The 16,935-nt window shown below is 40.6% G+C and overlaps 1 protein-coding gene and 1 long non-coding RNA gene across 7 annotated transcripts in view; one reads left to right on the top strand and one right to left on the bottom strand.

Moving 5' to 3' along the window:
- LOC148116797 (uncharacterized) overlaps nucleotides 1–16,935 on the top strand; it is a 98,158-nt gene that overhangs the window by 8,058 nt on the left and 73,165 nt on the right. The gene's annotated exons all lie outside the window — the stretch shown is intronic.
- The window catches only part of COL19A1 (collagen type XIX alpha 1 chain), a 174,669-nt gene that overhangs the window by 134,112 nt on the left and 23,622 nt on the right, over nucleotides 1–16,935 (bottom strand). For all 5 annotated transcript variants that reach the window (XM_034431974.2, XM_087882487.1, XM_087882485.1 and 2 more), the window contains 2 exons: nucleotides 14,949–15,023; nucleotides 14,414–14,513 (listed from right to left, as the gene is read on the bottom strand). In XM_034431974.2, coding sequence (XP_034287865.2) covers nucleotides 14,414–14,513; nucleotides 14,949–15,023 — 175 coding nt within the window. The remainder of the gene's footprint in view (nucleotides 1–14,413; nucleotides 14,514–14,948; nucleotides 15,024–16,935) is intronic.

Genomic DNA, 16,935 nt, shown 5'->3' with positions numbered 1-16,935 from the left:
GGACAGCTGCCTTTGTTTAGAGTACCAGGGCTTTGGGGCCAGTTGGAAGCCATCTTCAAGAGTCTGATCAGGAAATTCCTACAACAGTCCAAACAGACTGAGAGAAATCCAAACATTGTCCTTTAAGAAGTGACCTCTGTTGTTTTATAAGCAGCTATTGAAGCAGGGGTGGGTTCTACTTACCTTTACTACCGGTTCACAACGGGGCTTGCTCGCACGCTCTTCTGCGCATGTGCAGAAGCTTCTGCGTATGCGCAGAAGCATTTTGATGATGTCAGGTCAGTGGGCGGAGCCTCCTGCCGGTTTTACTACCGGTTCTATAGAACCAGTGCGAACCGGGGGCAACCCACCACTGTATTGAAGACAGTCCTTAGGGGAAATGATATGGAAAACTGTTTGGGCAGCCCTCATGCTTCCTGCTAAAGCCATTCCTTAGAACTGTGCTCCAACAGTAGTGTTTGAAAACTCTCTTATATGGCCAAGGAGAGTGAAGGACTTGAACCATCTGAGGCCATGGTAGTTCACCAGGGGAAAATAGGTACAAGAAAGACAAAAAAAATAGAGAAGAATGGAGAAACAAAAGTAATGGATAAGGTTTAGCTTAGTGGTCCTATAGTCAGCTGCTCTCTAGAGCAGTGGTCACCAACTGGTGGTCCATGGACCACTGATGGTCTGCGAGAAAATTTTGGTGGTCCGCAGAAAAATTATTTGCATTTTTTATATTGCACTAAATCAGGGGTCCTCAAATGACGGCCCCTAGGCCAGATACGTGCAATGAACATTTGTGTTGCTGCAGAGAGTCTTCCCCTTTGGGGTCTTCTTGTGTGGGTCAGAGGGGGCCAGAAATTCTGACTTGGGGTCTGCCTCAGCCTCCTGGTGCGGGGCTTTGGGTGAAGGCTGGAGGGAAGTGCCGCTGGTGGCAAAGAGCTGGAGGACCTCGTTCCAGTGGGACTGCATCAAGGCCTGGAACTGGTTGACCATCTCAACCCATTGAGCCTCCAGGCACCTGCCTTGCACTCCCGCAGGTCTTCTCTCTGTTTGGAAAGCCTATGCTCGTAGTCCTCAGTGAGGTGCTTCTGCTAAGCCTGCTTCTCAGTCAGATCCAATTTGAACTGAGCCAGCTGTTTTGCCAACTCTTTCTCATGGTGGCTGCTTAGCTCCAACAACTGCTTCTTGTTGGGGCCCTAAGGAGCCTGGGCGGGCAGGCGAAGAGTGGCTGGGAGGGGAGGGGCGAGTAGAGGCCAGCGAGGCACCCCTTGACATGAGTGACATCGAGTTGGCCATGCCCACCCAGTCACATGACCACCTAGCCATGCCCACCCAGCTGGTCATTAGGCAGATCATATTAGTGGTCCACGGGATTTTAAATTATGAATTTAGTGGTACCTGATGTCCGAAAGGTTGGGGACCTCTGCTCTAGAGTGAGTAGAGCTGAAGCAGTTGCTGGGAAGATGTAGCCTTGAGATTATAGCAGGACATTGTTTGGTCCTGATTGCCAGAGTTGTGAAAGGAACTACCCAACCAAGGATACAGAAAAAAATCTTACTCAGAGTTCCATGTAGGGATCCCAGCCCATGTTGCTTGATGAACAGTTTACATATGTTCAATAGAAAAACAGCTTTAATCCTGTCTTTTAGGGAGAGAAACACTTAAAACATATATTTTAAGCAAAGACCATGTGTGAGAGAGAGTAACCAGGTTGACTATAAAAAAAATAATCACATGTCTGTCAATTAGTTGAAAAAATAGTAAGAAGGGAATTTGCTTTCCTTTAAAGTACAGTAAATGTGAGAGGCAGAATTAGACTTGGGGGAATTGCTGCTTGAGGTAAGAAGGTATTATCACAGTGGGAGGCAGCACTTGATTCCCTACAAGCCAACTTAATCTTTTGAAAATATAAAGAGCTTATGTTTTCTAGCCAACCTTTATCTATGTTGAATCATTTGCCTCATAGCAAATATGTGAAGTGCTGGCTAATAGCAACAACTCAATTACACAATGTAGAATGCAGAAGATTACCAACCAACTAATCTTTTCAGCATCATGTATATACATCAATTTGTTTAGTTATATTTGGAAGTTTAATATTACAGGTACGAATCAACTACTGCAGTAGCTAAGCAGACTTGGAGCTGTCTCAGCCACACCATCCATTGAGGTTGGATGGTCATCTGGAAACTACAACTAGTACAAAATGCTAGATTGTTGAATGTGATAATTTACCCCCAACATATTATATCTGTTCTGAGGGCACTGAATTCGCTACCAGTTTGCAACCAAGTGAAATTCAAGGTAACCTTTCTGATTTAGGATCTTGATTTCTTAATTTTTATTTATTTATTATTTATTATTTATTTGATTTGATTTGATTTCTATACCGCCCTACTCCCGAAGGACTCAGGGCGGTGCACAGCCAAACAATAAAATACATACATACAAAATTTTAAAAGTGGAATTAAAATCAAATTAAATAGTTTTGGCCCAGACAAATTAAAACCCCAATCAATTTAAAACCAATTTTAAAATTTGAATATATAAAATACTAAAAAATATTAAAAATTAAAAATCGTTTATAAAAGAGGGAGAAAATTAGGCCAGGCCCGCCTGGTGAAATAAAAAGGTCTTTAGAGTGCGGCGGAAGGTGCGCAGATCCGGGATCCTCTGTATCTCCGGGGGGAGCTCGTTCCAGATAGTAGGTGTCCCCACAGAGAAGGGTCTCCCCCTGGGGGCTGCCAGTCGGCATTGTTTGGCCGACGGCACCCGGAGGAGCCCCTCTCTATGGGAGCGTACCAGCCGGTGGGAGGCTATTGGTGGTAGTAGGTGGTCCCACAAGTACCCAGGTCCTGAGCCATGGAGCGCTTTAAAGGTGGTAACCAAAACCTTGAAGCGCACCCGGAAGACCACCGGGAGCCAGTGCAGCTCGCGCAGGAGGGGTGTTACATGGGAACGCCATGTTGCTCCCATTACCACCCACGCGGCCGCACTCTGCACCAGTTGGAGCCCCCGGATGCTCCTCAAGGGGAGCCCCATGTAGAGAGTGTTACAATAGTCCAGGCGGGAGGTGACGAGGGCATGAGCGACCGTGCGTAAAGAGTCCCGATCCAGAAAGGGACACAACTGGCGAATCAGTCGAACCTGATGAAAAATCCTCCTGGTCACGGCCGTCAAGTGCTCTTCTAAAGACAGCTGTGAATCCAGAAGGACGCCCAAGTTGCACGCCCTCTCCATGAGGGCCAATGATTCGCCCACAATAGTCAGTGATGGCACCAACTGACTATATCGGGACGTCGGAAACCACAGCCACTCGGTCTTGGATGGGTTGAGCCTGAGCCTATTCCTCCCCATCCAGATCCGCACGGCCTCCAGGCACCGGGACATCACTTCAAGGGCATGGTTGGGGTGGAGATGTACAGCTGGTGTCATCAGCGTACTGGTGGTACTTCACCCCAAAACCACGGATGATCTCGCCCAGCGGCTTCACATAAATGTTGAACAGGAGGGGTGAGAGGACCGACCCTTGCGGCACCCCGCATATGAGGGGCCTCAGGGTTGACCTCTGCCCCCCTGTCAACACAGACTGTGACTGGTCAGAGAGAAAGGAGGAGAACCACTGCAACACAGTGCCTCCCACCCCTAACTCTTCCAACCGGGGCAGCATGATACCATGGTCGATGGTATCAAAAGCCGCTGAGAGATCTAACAGGACCAGGACAGAGGAACACCCCCTGTCCCGAGCCCTCCAGAGATCATCTACCAACGCGACCAATGCCGTTTCCATGCTGTACCCGGGCCTGAAGCCCGACTGGAATGGATCCAGATACGTCGTTTCATCCAGGTGCTGGGGGAGCTGTTGCGCAACCACACTCTCAACAACCTTCGCCACAAAGCGAAGGTTGGAGACCGGACGATAGTTTACCAACATTGCCAGGTCCAGGGAAGACTTCTTGAGGAGAGGCCTCACCACCGCCTCTTTCAAGGCAGCGGGAAAATCACCCTCACCCAAGGAAGCATTTATAATCCCCTGGAGCCAGCCTCGTGCCACTTCCTGGGAAGCCAGCACTAACCAGGAAGGACATGGGTCCAATAAACAAGTGGTCACGTTCAGTCTGCCCAGAATCCTGTCCACGTCCTCAGGGGTCACAGGATCAAACTCATCCCAGATAACATTCTCAATACCTGCCCCAGTCTCTCCCCCTGAGACTACCCAGTCAGAGTCCAAATCTTCCCGAATCTGAGTGATTTTGTCATACAGATACTGAACAAAATCCTCGGCTCTACCCTCCAAGGGGTCCTCCCGCGCTTCCTGGTGGAGCAGGGAGCCGGTCACCCTAAAGAGGGCGGCCGGGCGATTATATAATGATGCAATAAGAGCAGCAAAATAGCTACATTTCGCTGCTTTTATCGCCACTAGGTAATTCCTAATATGGGATCTTACTAGTGTCCGGTCAGATTCAGAAAGACTGGCCCTCCAACTACTCTCTAGGCGTCTTTTCCGGCGCTTCAATTCCCTCAGCTCCTCGGTAAACCAAGGAGCCAATTGAGATCAGCGCCGGGTTAGAGGCCGCAAAGGCATGACCCGATCCAGAGCTCCAGCGGCCGCCCTATCCCAGGCGGCTACTAGGTCTCCAGTTGAGGCATGTGCCAGAGCCTCAGGAAACGGTCCAAGCTCCATCTGGAATCTGTCAGGTTCCATCAGGCGCCTGGGGCGGAACCATCTTAACGGCTCCACCTCCCTTCAGCGGGGTGCAGTGGTTCGAAGGTCGAGACGAAGGAGAGAGTGATCTGACCATGACAAGGGTTCGGTAACTATATCCCCTATCTCAAGATCCCTCAACCACTGTCCAGAGACAAAAACCAGATCCAGCGTGTTTCTCCCCGTGTGGGTAGGGCCATGAATTAACTGGGTCAGGTCCATAGCTGTCATGGAAGCCATGAACTCCCGAGCCACTTCAGACGTCTCACCCATGGATGGCAGGTTGAAATCCCCCATGACCATAAGCCTGGGGGTATCAACCGCCACCACGGCGATAACGTTGAGTAGCTCGGGCAGGGCTGTTGCCACGTGGCAGGGAGCCAGGTACGTGATCAGCAAACCCATCTGAACCCCATGACCCCATTTCACAAAAAGGGGTTCACAGCCGGCTGTCTGAGGAACGGTGGCCTCCCTCGGTCTCAGACCTTCTTTAATAATAACCGCTTCCCCCCACCCCTCCCCTGTGACCTCGGCTGATGGAATGCTTGGAAACCTGATGGGCACATTTCAACGAGTTTTGCCCCAAAACTTTGTGCTATCAGCTAAATAACAGCCATGCCCTCTTGAAAGTACCACATCTGCCAAGGTTCATTAACAGTTAATCTGAGGAAAAGCATTCTTCATACAAGTGACCCACCTGTGCAGTTCCCTCCTTACTTATGGTTGTTGCAAAGGTGGTTTCAGCAAGTTCTGATCAGTTCTGGAGAACTGGTAGCAGAAATTTTGAGTAGTTCGGAGAACTGGTAGTAAAAATTCTGACTGGCCCCACCCCCATCTATTCTCTGCCTCCCAAGTCCCAGCTGATTGGGAGGAAATGGGGATTTTGCAGTAAGCTTCCCCTAGAGTGGGGTGGGAATGGAAATTTTACAGTATCCTTCCCTGGAGTGGGGTGAGAATGGAGATTTTACAGTATCCTTCCTCTGCCACGCCTACCAAGCCATGCCCACCAAGCCATGCCATGCCCACCAAGCCACACCCACAGAACCGGTAGTAAAAAAAATTGAAACCCATCAAAATTTTGTTAAGCTACTACGTGCCTTTCTAGTCATGTTAGCTACTGTTCTTTTCAATTAATTTAATGTAAATTGTCATTTGAGGATCAAGCTTTTCTTTGACGATATGTGATAAAATGTGTAAATATATTTCAATTGCCTACTCTCTCATTTCTTTTTTCTTCATTGCTTTGATTCTTCCCTTTTTAAAACTTAGAGGCAAAAAATAGGTTCCATTGAACACTGTTCAGAGTTGAATCTACAATAGCAGAATCCATTTACTTTTGTTCCATTTTTTTTAAACGTAAGATTTAAAAAAAAATCCTATTGTTTTTTGTCTTCTAAAAAAAATATTGCCATTATTTAAGCAAGAGCAGATTAAACTTTCATCCAACATTATACCAATGGAGGCAGAGATACTATTCATCACTCTGCTAAACAAATAATTCCCTCAACACTGTCAAACTAGTTACTAAGTCTGCATTATTATTACTCTTCTCATTGTTCCCATCACCCATCTCCTCCCACTTATGACTGTAACCTTGTTGCTGGTATCCTTAAGATTTCTTTTGACGGTTTCTCTATGATTATCATTAAGTGTTGTACCTTATGATTCTTGATGAATGTATCTTTTCTTTTATGTACACCAAGAGCGTATGCACTAAGACAAATTCTTTGTGTGTCCAATTTGGCCAATAAAGAATTCTATTCTATTGGTATTAAGAAATATATGCTAAATTTCATTGCCTATAGACTAAGAAAACATCAGTGTCTATGATCAGAAATTTGACCTTTGAATGGCATGCCAAGAGCTACTCTAAAAAGGAAACAAACAAGCCACAACCCCCCCTTAATTCATATTTAAATTTAATGATTGAACACCCCACATTATGTACCTGCATTCTGGATGTTAGGGTAAGAAAACACCAACCTTTCTGCTTATTATGGGTTAAATTTATTAAGCTAGCAATAGTCTGTCTGCTATTGTAGCTATTGAAGCAAGCAAATTTGTTTGTGATGACTCAGTTTCTGTTGCCTGTATGTGCACATGTGAATAATAATTTAATTTGCAGGTTTGCACAGAGATCCATGATGTAATTTAATTGACATATACACTCACCAGACTAAAGATGCATTATGTGCAGATTTAATTTGTTATGGAAAACGGAGGGAGAAAATTGAAATCTGAAAAATAGGAAGCAATCCGTATAAGTACTTAAAATCATTTTGAAATGTCTTTCCCAAAAGCAAAATGAAAGCAAAAATTTAGTACAGACAGATAGATGAAATTGGAAATCTCTGATAAACAAGTACCTGTAACCCATGAATTTGCAAAGTATTTGTAATTCCTTAATGCTGGTGTTATGAAATATGCCTAGGTATCAAGATTTTTAACAAAATGCATCAGATTGTGCAATGAGTACTTTAAAAACCTAATCAAATGAGACTGTAAGATTCCAAGTCCATAAAAGATTCAGGAGGTATTTAAGAGTGCAACATGTGACTAATAGGTATAAAAACAGAAATCTCTCACCAATTGCATAGCATTCTAAATTTTCCTATTAGAATACTTCACTGCTTCCAATTATTTATTTTAAAAGTTAACAAACAGTAATATTTTTAAATGCTGAGTCTGATAGCCACTTTAATGTTTAATTTAATGAAAATAAACAAGATGGCACAAATATTTCCATACATATTCACAACTCATTGCTCTTCTAGCCTTAGGCCTTAATCTATTCATGACATTAGCAATGTGATTAGCAATCAAATTATTTTAAAATAAAGTGGCTAAGAACATTAGGGAAAGAACTTAAGCCTTTGTTCCCAGCAAAATCACTGCCCCACATCTGAGATTAGCTGTAGGGGAAATCAATTTCAATCTTTTTTCACTAAATGCTAAGTATCATAAAGTAGGGGGTTTTCTTTCAGCTTGCTGATAGGAAAGGAAGCCCCAAAATCTCTTTTGCTAATTAATTGCTAATTATATCACTACATTAATATTATGTATAGTTTAACTGTAAATCTTCACTTGGGAGAGTAGATCAGACATTCTTAATTTAACTGCGGAAGAGAGATGGGAACTTAACTGATCACCTTTCAAGTGTGACAAACACTTGATGACAGAATGAAAACAATTTCAAGCAGCAAATCACAGGCCAAAAGCTTTACTAAATGGCCAGATTTTAATGAATTATTTAAGTGTAGGAGTACTTTTGCTAGTACAAGTTCCATGATGATGTTGATGTCGCCCACATTTCTGTCAACTCTTAGCAAGTACATAAATAGTTTTAGAAAAGAATAACAGAGTTGAAAGGGACCTTGGAGGTCTTCTAGTCCAACCCCCTGTTCAGGCAGGAAACCCTATACCATTTCAGAAAAATGGTTGTCCAATCTCTTCTTAAAAACTTCCAGTGTTGGAGAATTCACAACTTCTGGAGGCAAGCTGTTCCACTGGTTAATTGTTCTGTCAGGAAATTTCTTCTTAGTTCTAAATTGCTTCTCTCCTTAATTAGTTTCAATCCATTGCTTCTAGTCCTGCCCTCAGGTGCTTTGGAGAATAGCTTGACTCCCTCTTCTTTGTGGCAACCCCTGAGATATTGGAACACTGCTATCATGTCACCCCAGTCCTTCTTTTCATTAAATTAGACATACCCAATTCCAGCAACCATTCTTTGTATGCTTTAGCCTCCAGTCCCCTAATCATCTTTGTTGCTCTTCTCTGCACTCTTTCTAAAGCAGGGCTCAGTGGTGGGTTGCCCCCGGTTTGGACTGGTTCACAAGAACCGGTAGTAAAACCAGCAGGAGGCTCCGCCCAATGACCCAGACGTCATCAAAGTTGATCTGCGGGCGCAATGCGAACCAGTAGTAAAGGTAAGTAGAACCCACCCCTGGCAGATCTGTCACATTCATCACAGCATCGTCACGTGATGTATCGGAAATTTTTCCCCCTTTTGTCCCCTTTGCTAAACCGGACAGGGGCGTGGCTAGCATGTAATGCATACAGCCTGTGGGCCGCAAGTTTGACACCCCTGTTCTAGAGTCGCAACATCTTTTTTACATCATGGTAACCAAAACTGGATGTAGTATTCCAAGTGTGGCCTTACTAAGGCATTGTAAAGTGGTATTAACACTTCACATGATCTTTACCCCAGGATGATCTATCCTCAAATACAGTGGTGTATTTATAGCCACTATAATCACTACAGCTGGTTGTCTTCCTTTTCCTTCCACATTTGCCAATATACGTTTTTTATTTAAGAGAGTTTCCCAAAGGTTTCCAAAATATGATAATTTGAGTCTGATCATTTCTGTCTTGATTGAGAACTGTCTTAATTTGCTCCATGATCCATTATGTTTGTTTTCTTGGCTATGCATGGTATTGTCAGAAGTGTTGCCAAAAGGAAAACCATGGCCTGCATAATTCTTCTTTTTATACACATAAACATATTGTATATCAGTGATGGCTAACCTTTTTGCCATCACATGCCAAAGGCGTGGGGAGCGTGGGGGGTTGTGGGCACATGTGCCCACACCCATAATTCTATGCGCCTCACCCCCGCACATACATGTGCAACCCCCCCACGCTTCCCTCGCTTTTGGCACGTGATGGCATGGTGGGCCCACATGCCCATTTTTTGCCCTCCCCAGGCTCCAGAGGCTTTCTAGGAGCCTGGGGAGGGTGAAAATGGTCTTCCACATGCCCCTGGAGGCCCTCTGGAGGCAAACGGGCCATTTCCAGCCTCCAGAGGGCCTCCGGGGGGGGGAGAGGCCATTTTTGCCCTCCCCAGGCTCCTAGAAAGGCTCTGGAGCATGGGGAGAGCAGAAAATGGGCCTTCTAGTCCCACCAGAAGTTGGCAAACAGGCCATTTCTGGCTTCTGGAGGGCCTCCGGGGGGGTGGGGAAGGCCGTTTTCACTCTCCCCAGGCTCCTAGAAAGACTCTGGAGCCTGGGGAGAGCAAGAAACGGGCCTTCCCCACTCCCCCGAGGCCCTCCGGAGGCAGGAAACAGCCTGTTTCCCTACTTCTGGTGGGCCCAGAAGGCCCAAAAATCAGCTGGCCGGCACGCGCATGCGCGGCAGAGCTGAGCTCGAATGCCCACCAATATGGCTCCACATGCCACCTGTGGCACATGTGCCATAGGTTCGCTATCACGGTTGTATATCATAAAACCTGTATATAGTTTCTAACCCTTTACTGCTATTTTACCAAATGCTAGTCTATATACAGATTTCTTGATTGCTAGTTCCTTTATTGTTGATAGTAAAACCTACAAGGTAGACACTATCTACTGCTTCACTGTATCTTCACTGTAAATTTTTGAAACTTTACAGAAAAATCTGATTTTTCCCATTTAAGTTGGTGATACTATGCTTCATAATCTAGAAGGCTAAATAAATCCCATCAATTAAAAAAGGTACTTTTTTTTTGTCAACACCACAACTAGAGTTGAAAAGACACTGCAGATATAGAGCTGGGACTCAAGATAGGTCCCTTTGAAATGGACTAATTGAAGGGCATCTCTGGACATCCTAAATTAATTTACTCTGGGTATGAGGTCATTCAGATTGTCTTATATTGCTAAATCAATGGAAAAATAATGCAGGGACCAAGGAAATGCAGAATAGTGATTTAAGTTCCCAATTATATGCGATGGGACTCAGGAAAAGTGCTTCTGCTCAATTCTGAAGTTATTTCTCCTTCCCCTCAGTTTTTCCAGTAATAGTCTATTGTAAGTAGTATAGTAGCCTGCCTACTTAGTACAGTTTTTTATTGTTTGTGTAGAATTGGGAGTGGGTTTATAGGGGCATCATCCTCTATTTCTATCAATTGCATTGTACATCTAAATCTGAATCCATTGTATTGTTTAAGGAAGAGGTTTTACATATCTATGTATTTTAGTTTCCAGGTAGAAATAAATCCCAATGTCCTGGGGCCTCATAAATGAGTTTAAAATTAAAGCCATACATGAATTCCTATCGAATTCACTTACAGAACAATATACAATTGTTCTGTTAAAATTCAATAGTTATTTGCATTCTAGCATCTCAGAAGAAAATGATGTACTGTATATATATAAAAATGTAGGTCCTCTTTTTTTATTCATATTTACTGGTTTTATGCAGAGTAACTGCAAATTGAAGACCGCTTATGGATTTTAATTTCAGTGTAATGAACATAGTTTAAATTGCTATTAATCTGTACAATGTGGGAATGGGAAATCATAGTGCTGACAGAAGAAATGGTGAAAATTCCTTCTCAACACCACTTGACAGAAAGCATCCAAATTATTATATAAATGCAAACGTTAACATTAAAGAGAGTCACGTCTGTTAGAATATGTGTTAAAACTCTTCTATGCAAATGATCCTCCTCCTGAAAAATATGTACTTTCAGAAATATTTTAAATGGAGTACATAATAAAATAATATGTTAATACAATATTTTATGTCAGAATATGTGTCTTCCACAAGTCTTTAGTTTCTTATTATTTTGAATTTGGACTGCCAAATTTATACCAGTAGTATCTACATGCTAGATACTATAATTATGCTACTTGTAATTATACAACTATTTGTATAATTAGTAGTAGTATAGTATTGAAAGTAGTATTAATAAAATATTACTTATTAAACCCAAAACATATATCAATGCTAGAATCGTTACTGCCTTCCCTATAGTGACTATTATTTGTAAAAGTTAAAGAATGAGAGATAACAAAGTGGTTCATCCAAGTATGAGACTAGGGTACTGACAAAGCAATTTTCTGTGTTGGATGCTCAAATTATATCTATTTCTTCCTCTCCTAAAATACGCTGCAAAGCTTTCTTCAGTCTGGATGATTCTCATTTGAAACACACTGAGGGGAAACACAACCCAGTGAAGAGTAGAAATTCCAACAGACAATCTAATTTATCTGAATATTATTAGCAATAGAAACAATAGGATATATCCCAAATCATGTATCTCTGCAAATGCAAAGATATATTCCTCTAAATAGATTAATCTGAGGCATTGAATAGATTCATATATCAAATTAAACCATAAGGTATTAGTTATTAGGTTTTGGCTTAGTGCGTTCCACGTATCCAGCAAGCTATAATTTATTCAAAAGCCATGGTTAAACAAGACAATGTGCAAACATGACAGTATGAGACTTTTCTACTCATAGAGGAGGAAAACAAATCTTTACTATTTATATCATGCTGCGATTTCATTCTCTGTGTCATTCTGGAGAAATTGCGTAAGTCTTGGGAGAAGAGACCAATGTGCCTAGACACTATCTGTACCCAGACATACAAAAAGAGACTCTCCTTACAAGAAAGAAGAAGAAGAAGAAGAAGAAGAAGAAGAAGAAGAAGAAGAAGAAGAAGAAGAAGAAGAAGAAGAAGAAGAAGAAGAAGAAGAAGAAGAAGAAGAAGAAGAAGAAGAAGAAGAAGCAGAAGCAGCAGCAGCAACTGGAAAAGCACTGAACTGTTTCATTCTAGCTCAGAATTTTTTTTGATAATCTCATTATTGTATCAGAAATAGCCTAAATCGACCTTTAGTGTTGGAAGGCACATCAAAAGCTACAAATCACGGCATTACTTATGTAACTCCCAGTTTTCTCAGCCAGCTGTAGGCTCTGATTCTCCATCTTACATTAATACAGAGGGACTGTCAGCCATCAGAAAAAAAAATTGGGGGGCTATAATTCACCTTGTTTGACTGTAAGCTACCTAGAGTTGCCTTGGCAAGATGGGCGGCATAATAATTTAATAATAAATAATTTTTTTAAAAAAGTAATTTGGAGATGGAGAAATCTTTAAACCATCATACAAGTGGAGTTCTACTTAGTGTTCTCTAGAACTAGTTCTTTGCTTATGCCATCAATCACAGTAACACACAATGAAGGTATCAGAAATAGCATTGCCTTTGTTTCCATATAAATCATACATATGTTTTTAAAAAATCCACAATCCATCACTTCCTGCCTTATTGTGGGAAAGAATAACTTTTTACAGAAACATCAATAGTTGTAAGTCCCCACTGAAAAATAAAATGGCATCACACAACAGAATAAGCCTAGCATAGTTTACAGTCACTCATACTATAGCTGAATGAGTGAAATGTAAGGGGATATTTGCCAAGCTACTTGACACTTTCAAGTCAGCTTAATCAGATATCCTTTCATTTCCTGTAGTAGAGAGACCAGTATTATGCTACTCACTATATACCAGAATCTTTTTACATATTCTAAGAGAAGAGATGAACTCTCAAAGTGTGTCATTAGGTTGCACTTCTGTGTCTTTTAAAATCAAATAATTTGTGAAGGAAAAGGAGCACCCCCAAAAAGCAATATGCTGTAATTCAGCAAGCAAGATAATATTCTCATTGCAGAACTATAAATTCCTAAATGTTTCTTTATAAGCTCACCTTATTAACTGTGTGGTAGAAGTTTATAAGTGTACAGAAACATACAAATTTGAGGCTTTCTTCTTCAAAAGCACTGTACACAGATGATGGATTTAAAAATGGTTTAGGGATATAAGTTAATGCACTGTGTGCAGACTGATGTCAATTTCCTTTTAAATTGTCCTTTCATCAAAAGCCACAAATCATATTTTTTGCTTAGGAACATTTATAGAGTAATCAGATCTTTGAGGAGGAAAGAGAACAAATAAACAATAAAAGCTGCAGAGCAGTTGGTGTTGGGTATGCACACATGCTAAACTGTTGGCTTTATCATGTTCATTTATTCATTTGTGAAGTTGTTCATAAAGAATGGAGAAAAATCAGGCAGCTTTACACATTTTTTTCTTTTTGTAAATGTTCTTTTTTCCAATTTATATTGAGTGAGTGTTGAGGAACAATATATACAAACTACAATTTCACTAGCAGCAGAGGAGAAAAGATAAAATAAGCTGATAGCCACCATGGAAAGTTCTATTCATATGAAATAATAATCTGTTCAGCTATATGATCTTCTCTCTAGTTTTTTTAAATAAACATATTAAAGTTTTCCAAGACCTATATTAAAATTGAAATTGAATTAAACTATTTCACACAGCATATAAAAGCTTTTTATTTCACTATTTGTGAACAAAACTGAAAGAACTGTCACACATGACTATCCATAGTTTACAAACAAATAGCTATTTTGGAATTTGCCTGGCTGAAATTCCAACTAAAAACTGCAGAAAAAGCAATTAATCATTGCAGGCGAATGGAAATTCAAGTTGCAGAAAGCATGGAATAAAGAAACTCAAGGAAAAGTAACAATGAATATGAAAAAGAGAATTATGGAAGAATATAAAAGAACATTTCAGGATCATAGTTATCAATGGCATACCTAGAATGTTTGAAGCAGATCATATTTTAATACCCCCCCACCCTTTCCGTTGCTTCTGTGCCATGCCACCCACAGCCAAACATCTGATTGGAATGCTGGCAGCAGTGATTTGGCTGCACACCACCAACTCTCCAAATACCTCCTTATTATCCACATCACCAGGCACTGCACCGCCTTATTGTCAGCACCTGTGGCAGACGGTTTCTACTAACCCATCCTTTATTTATATACTTTATTTATTTAAGCCGCCTATCTTCTAACCAACTCTGGATAGCTTTCAATCACCCTTGATATTGCCACTGGTAGTTATCCAAGAATAGGGTATTTGATTACTTACTGAGAATCTTTGATAAGAGGTGCATTCCCCAGTTTAAAACATGGTTTTTCAACTCCACATGAAGTCTGCCTCAAAGAGAAGCTTTCTGCTAAATCAAAACCTGAAAGATGTAATCAAGCTGTATCATCAACTGCCCGCTTAATATAATTTATCAAAACAGAGAAAATGGTTGATATAGGCTATCTGAAATCTTGACCACAACAATATCCAAATCTCAGTTTTCATTGTTAATAGTATACTCGTAGGAAATTCTCCTAGTAGTTGACTTGGCAACCTCTGGGGAATGTACTTGTCATTTCCTTTTGCATATGAATGAGCTTGAAATGCTAAGCTTTCATTCTTTCATAGTAATTAAAGCGAAGATGAATTAAAAATAAGAAAGTTGATTCTAAACTTATTTGCAACACTCCAGATAAAATGTTCTCCTTTCATTAAAACACATTTCCAAAGATTAAAGGCAAAATTTATTATTAAAATCAAGATATGCATTGTAATAATGTTGGATAGTATCTTATTTAATATAAAGAAAACTCACCTGGAACCCTTAAGTTTTCTTTGCATAGTTGGGTGAAGTGATGTCCTTCTGCTTTCAATATTGGACACTCAGTAGCTAAGAAAAAAGAATATATAATATTCTAAACTTTAAGAGAAAACTGAAACAGTAGATTCCACTGTCTGCTGCAATATGTCTAACTTTAATATAAGAAATTATCAGTAGTGTGCAAACTGAAGATACTTGGACTTCCAACCAGCTTCAACAGCTTCTCCAACAATCCTTGTAATTTCTTTGCAGTTGGTATGGTGTATAGAAAAATTTCAAAATAAGCATTAAATGTCCAACTAAATAGCAGCATTGAGCCAATTGTGGCTGATCTTGAAAAAGCTGAATCAGATCTACAAGTAGTCCTCAGCTCTGACTACAATGGAACCTAGATTTTTGGTCATAAATCATTGTGATTTTAAATTGAGGCACCAAGTGACCAGACTCAATTTTACAACCATTTTTATGATGTGATAAAGTCAATTACCACAGTCATTAAGCAAACTACATGGTCATTAAATGAACCCAGCATATACAATGGGCACTTTTTTCCATTTTCTGCCAGAAAATGGCAAAAAACTCACAAAATTGTGGATACATGCCTGTGGGTTGCTGCAACCAATTGTAATTGTGATCTGGTTCCCAAGCACCCAAAATATAATCACACGTCCCCAGATGTATGTGTTTGTGTCTGAGGCAACATTTCTGCCATCCAAATCTGTAATCTGTACTCACTGCAGCCCACTAAAACAAAAATAAGTGAAGCTCTGATTGCCCATTCCAAAACATTATTAAAGTGCAAGCTTGCTATTTTTTTTTAAATACTAGTAATATCAACATAGAATATGTGGCACTTTACACTGCCCTGAAGTGTTTATTCTACAGCATTTGAAGCTGAAGAGCATGATGATGAAAGAAGTAAATGAGATTCAATTTATATAATTCATTTTAATATACACTTGAAAAAAGCCTGATTTAGGGGAAAGATGGGAAGGGATTTGAAGGAAGAATAATGGTATCCTTGTTCTTAAACAGAAGTCAGTAGCTAAAGGGTAGAAGAAAGAAAAGCTGAAATTCTCTTAAGAGGAAAAAAAATAAAGAGATGTGGGTAGTTAAACTGGAGATCTTAGATAAGGCTAGATTAGAAACTGACAACAGCAAGATATAAAGAGAAAGGTATTTCAGAACTTTGAACATGAAGGATCCAATAGGAATTTTGTCTAGTCATTTATGTTGGAAGGAAGGAAAGGAAGGAAGGAAGGAAGGAAGGAAGGAAGGAAGGAAGGAAGGAAGGAAGGAAGGAAGGAAGGAAGGAAGGGAGATAGATAGGTGTAGGATCCAAAAACAAATAAAAGCTGCTTGCAAATGTCAATGATACAGAAGAAAACTGCTTGCAGATTTATTGGAACTCCTAAGTAGGTATTTAAGGTTGCCTTCTCTAAATGCCTGCAAGTGAAAATTTTCTTCTATGGCTCTCCAGTTTGTTTTGGCTTGCTAAATGATTTAATTAGACTTGTTTCCATCTACAGAAGAAAATTTACATACAAATATCTACATTTATTTATTGATTTGATTTCTGTAGCTGCCCATCTCAACAAATGTCTCTGGGCAGCATACATTTATATGTGCTTTCTTCAATATACATATCTTTGCCTGCAATTTTTCCAAAATGAACTGCAGCTGGATGTTGCTTTTTGCTAAAATGCATAGGATTGTGGTTATTGTCCTATAACACACACATTTCTGTGTGCATATTTTATTTTTTCTCATGAATTTCAGGTTCTCTTAAGAAGTCCTAAATCACTATTCTTCTAACAATTCTCATGAAACAAATTTCTGATCCAACTCTGCTTTTATATCCTCTTTCCTTAATTGTCTAAACAACTTTATAGGTGAATTTTCTCCAGTTCCATTGCTTGCTTAGTCATCATTTTAAAATAAATCTGCATTCTAAAAAATGTAAATGAAAATATTGTATGCC

Source organism: Pantherophis guttatus, chromosome 1, assembly GCF_059756535.1.
Source record: "Pantherophis guttatus breed Tessera chromosome 1, ASM5975653v1, whole genome shotgun sequence".
Taxonomy (NCBI): domain Eukaryota; kingdom Metazoa; phylum Chordata; class Lepidosauria; order Squamata; family Colubridae; genus Pantherophis; species Pantherophis guttatus.
Note: the sequence above shows the minus strand (reverse complement) of the source record. Positions and strands in the feature narration are given on the sequence as shown.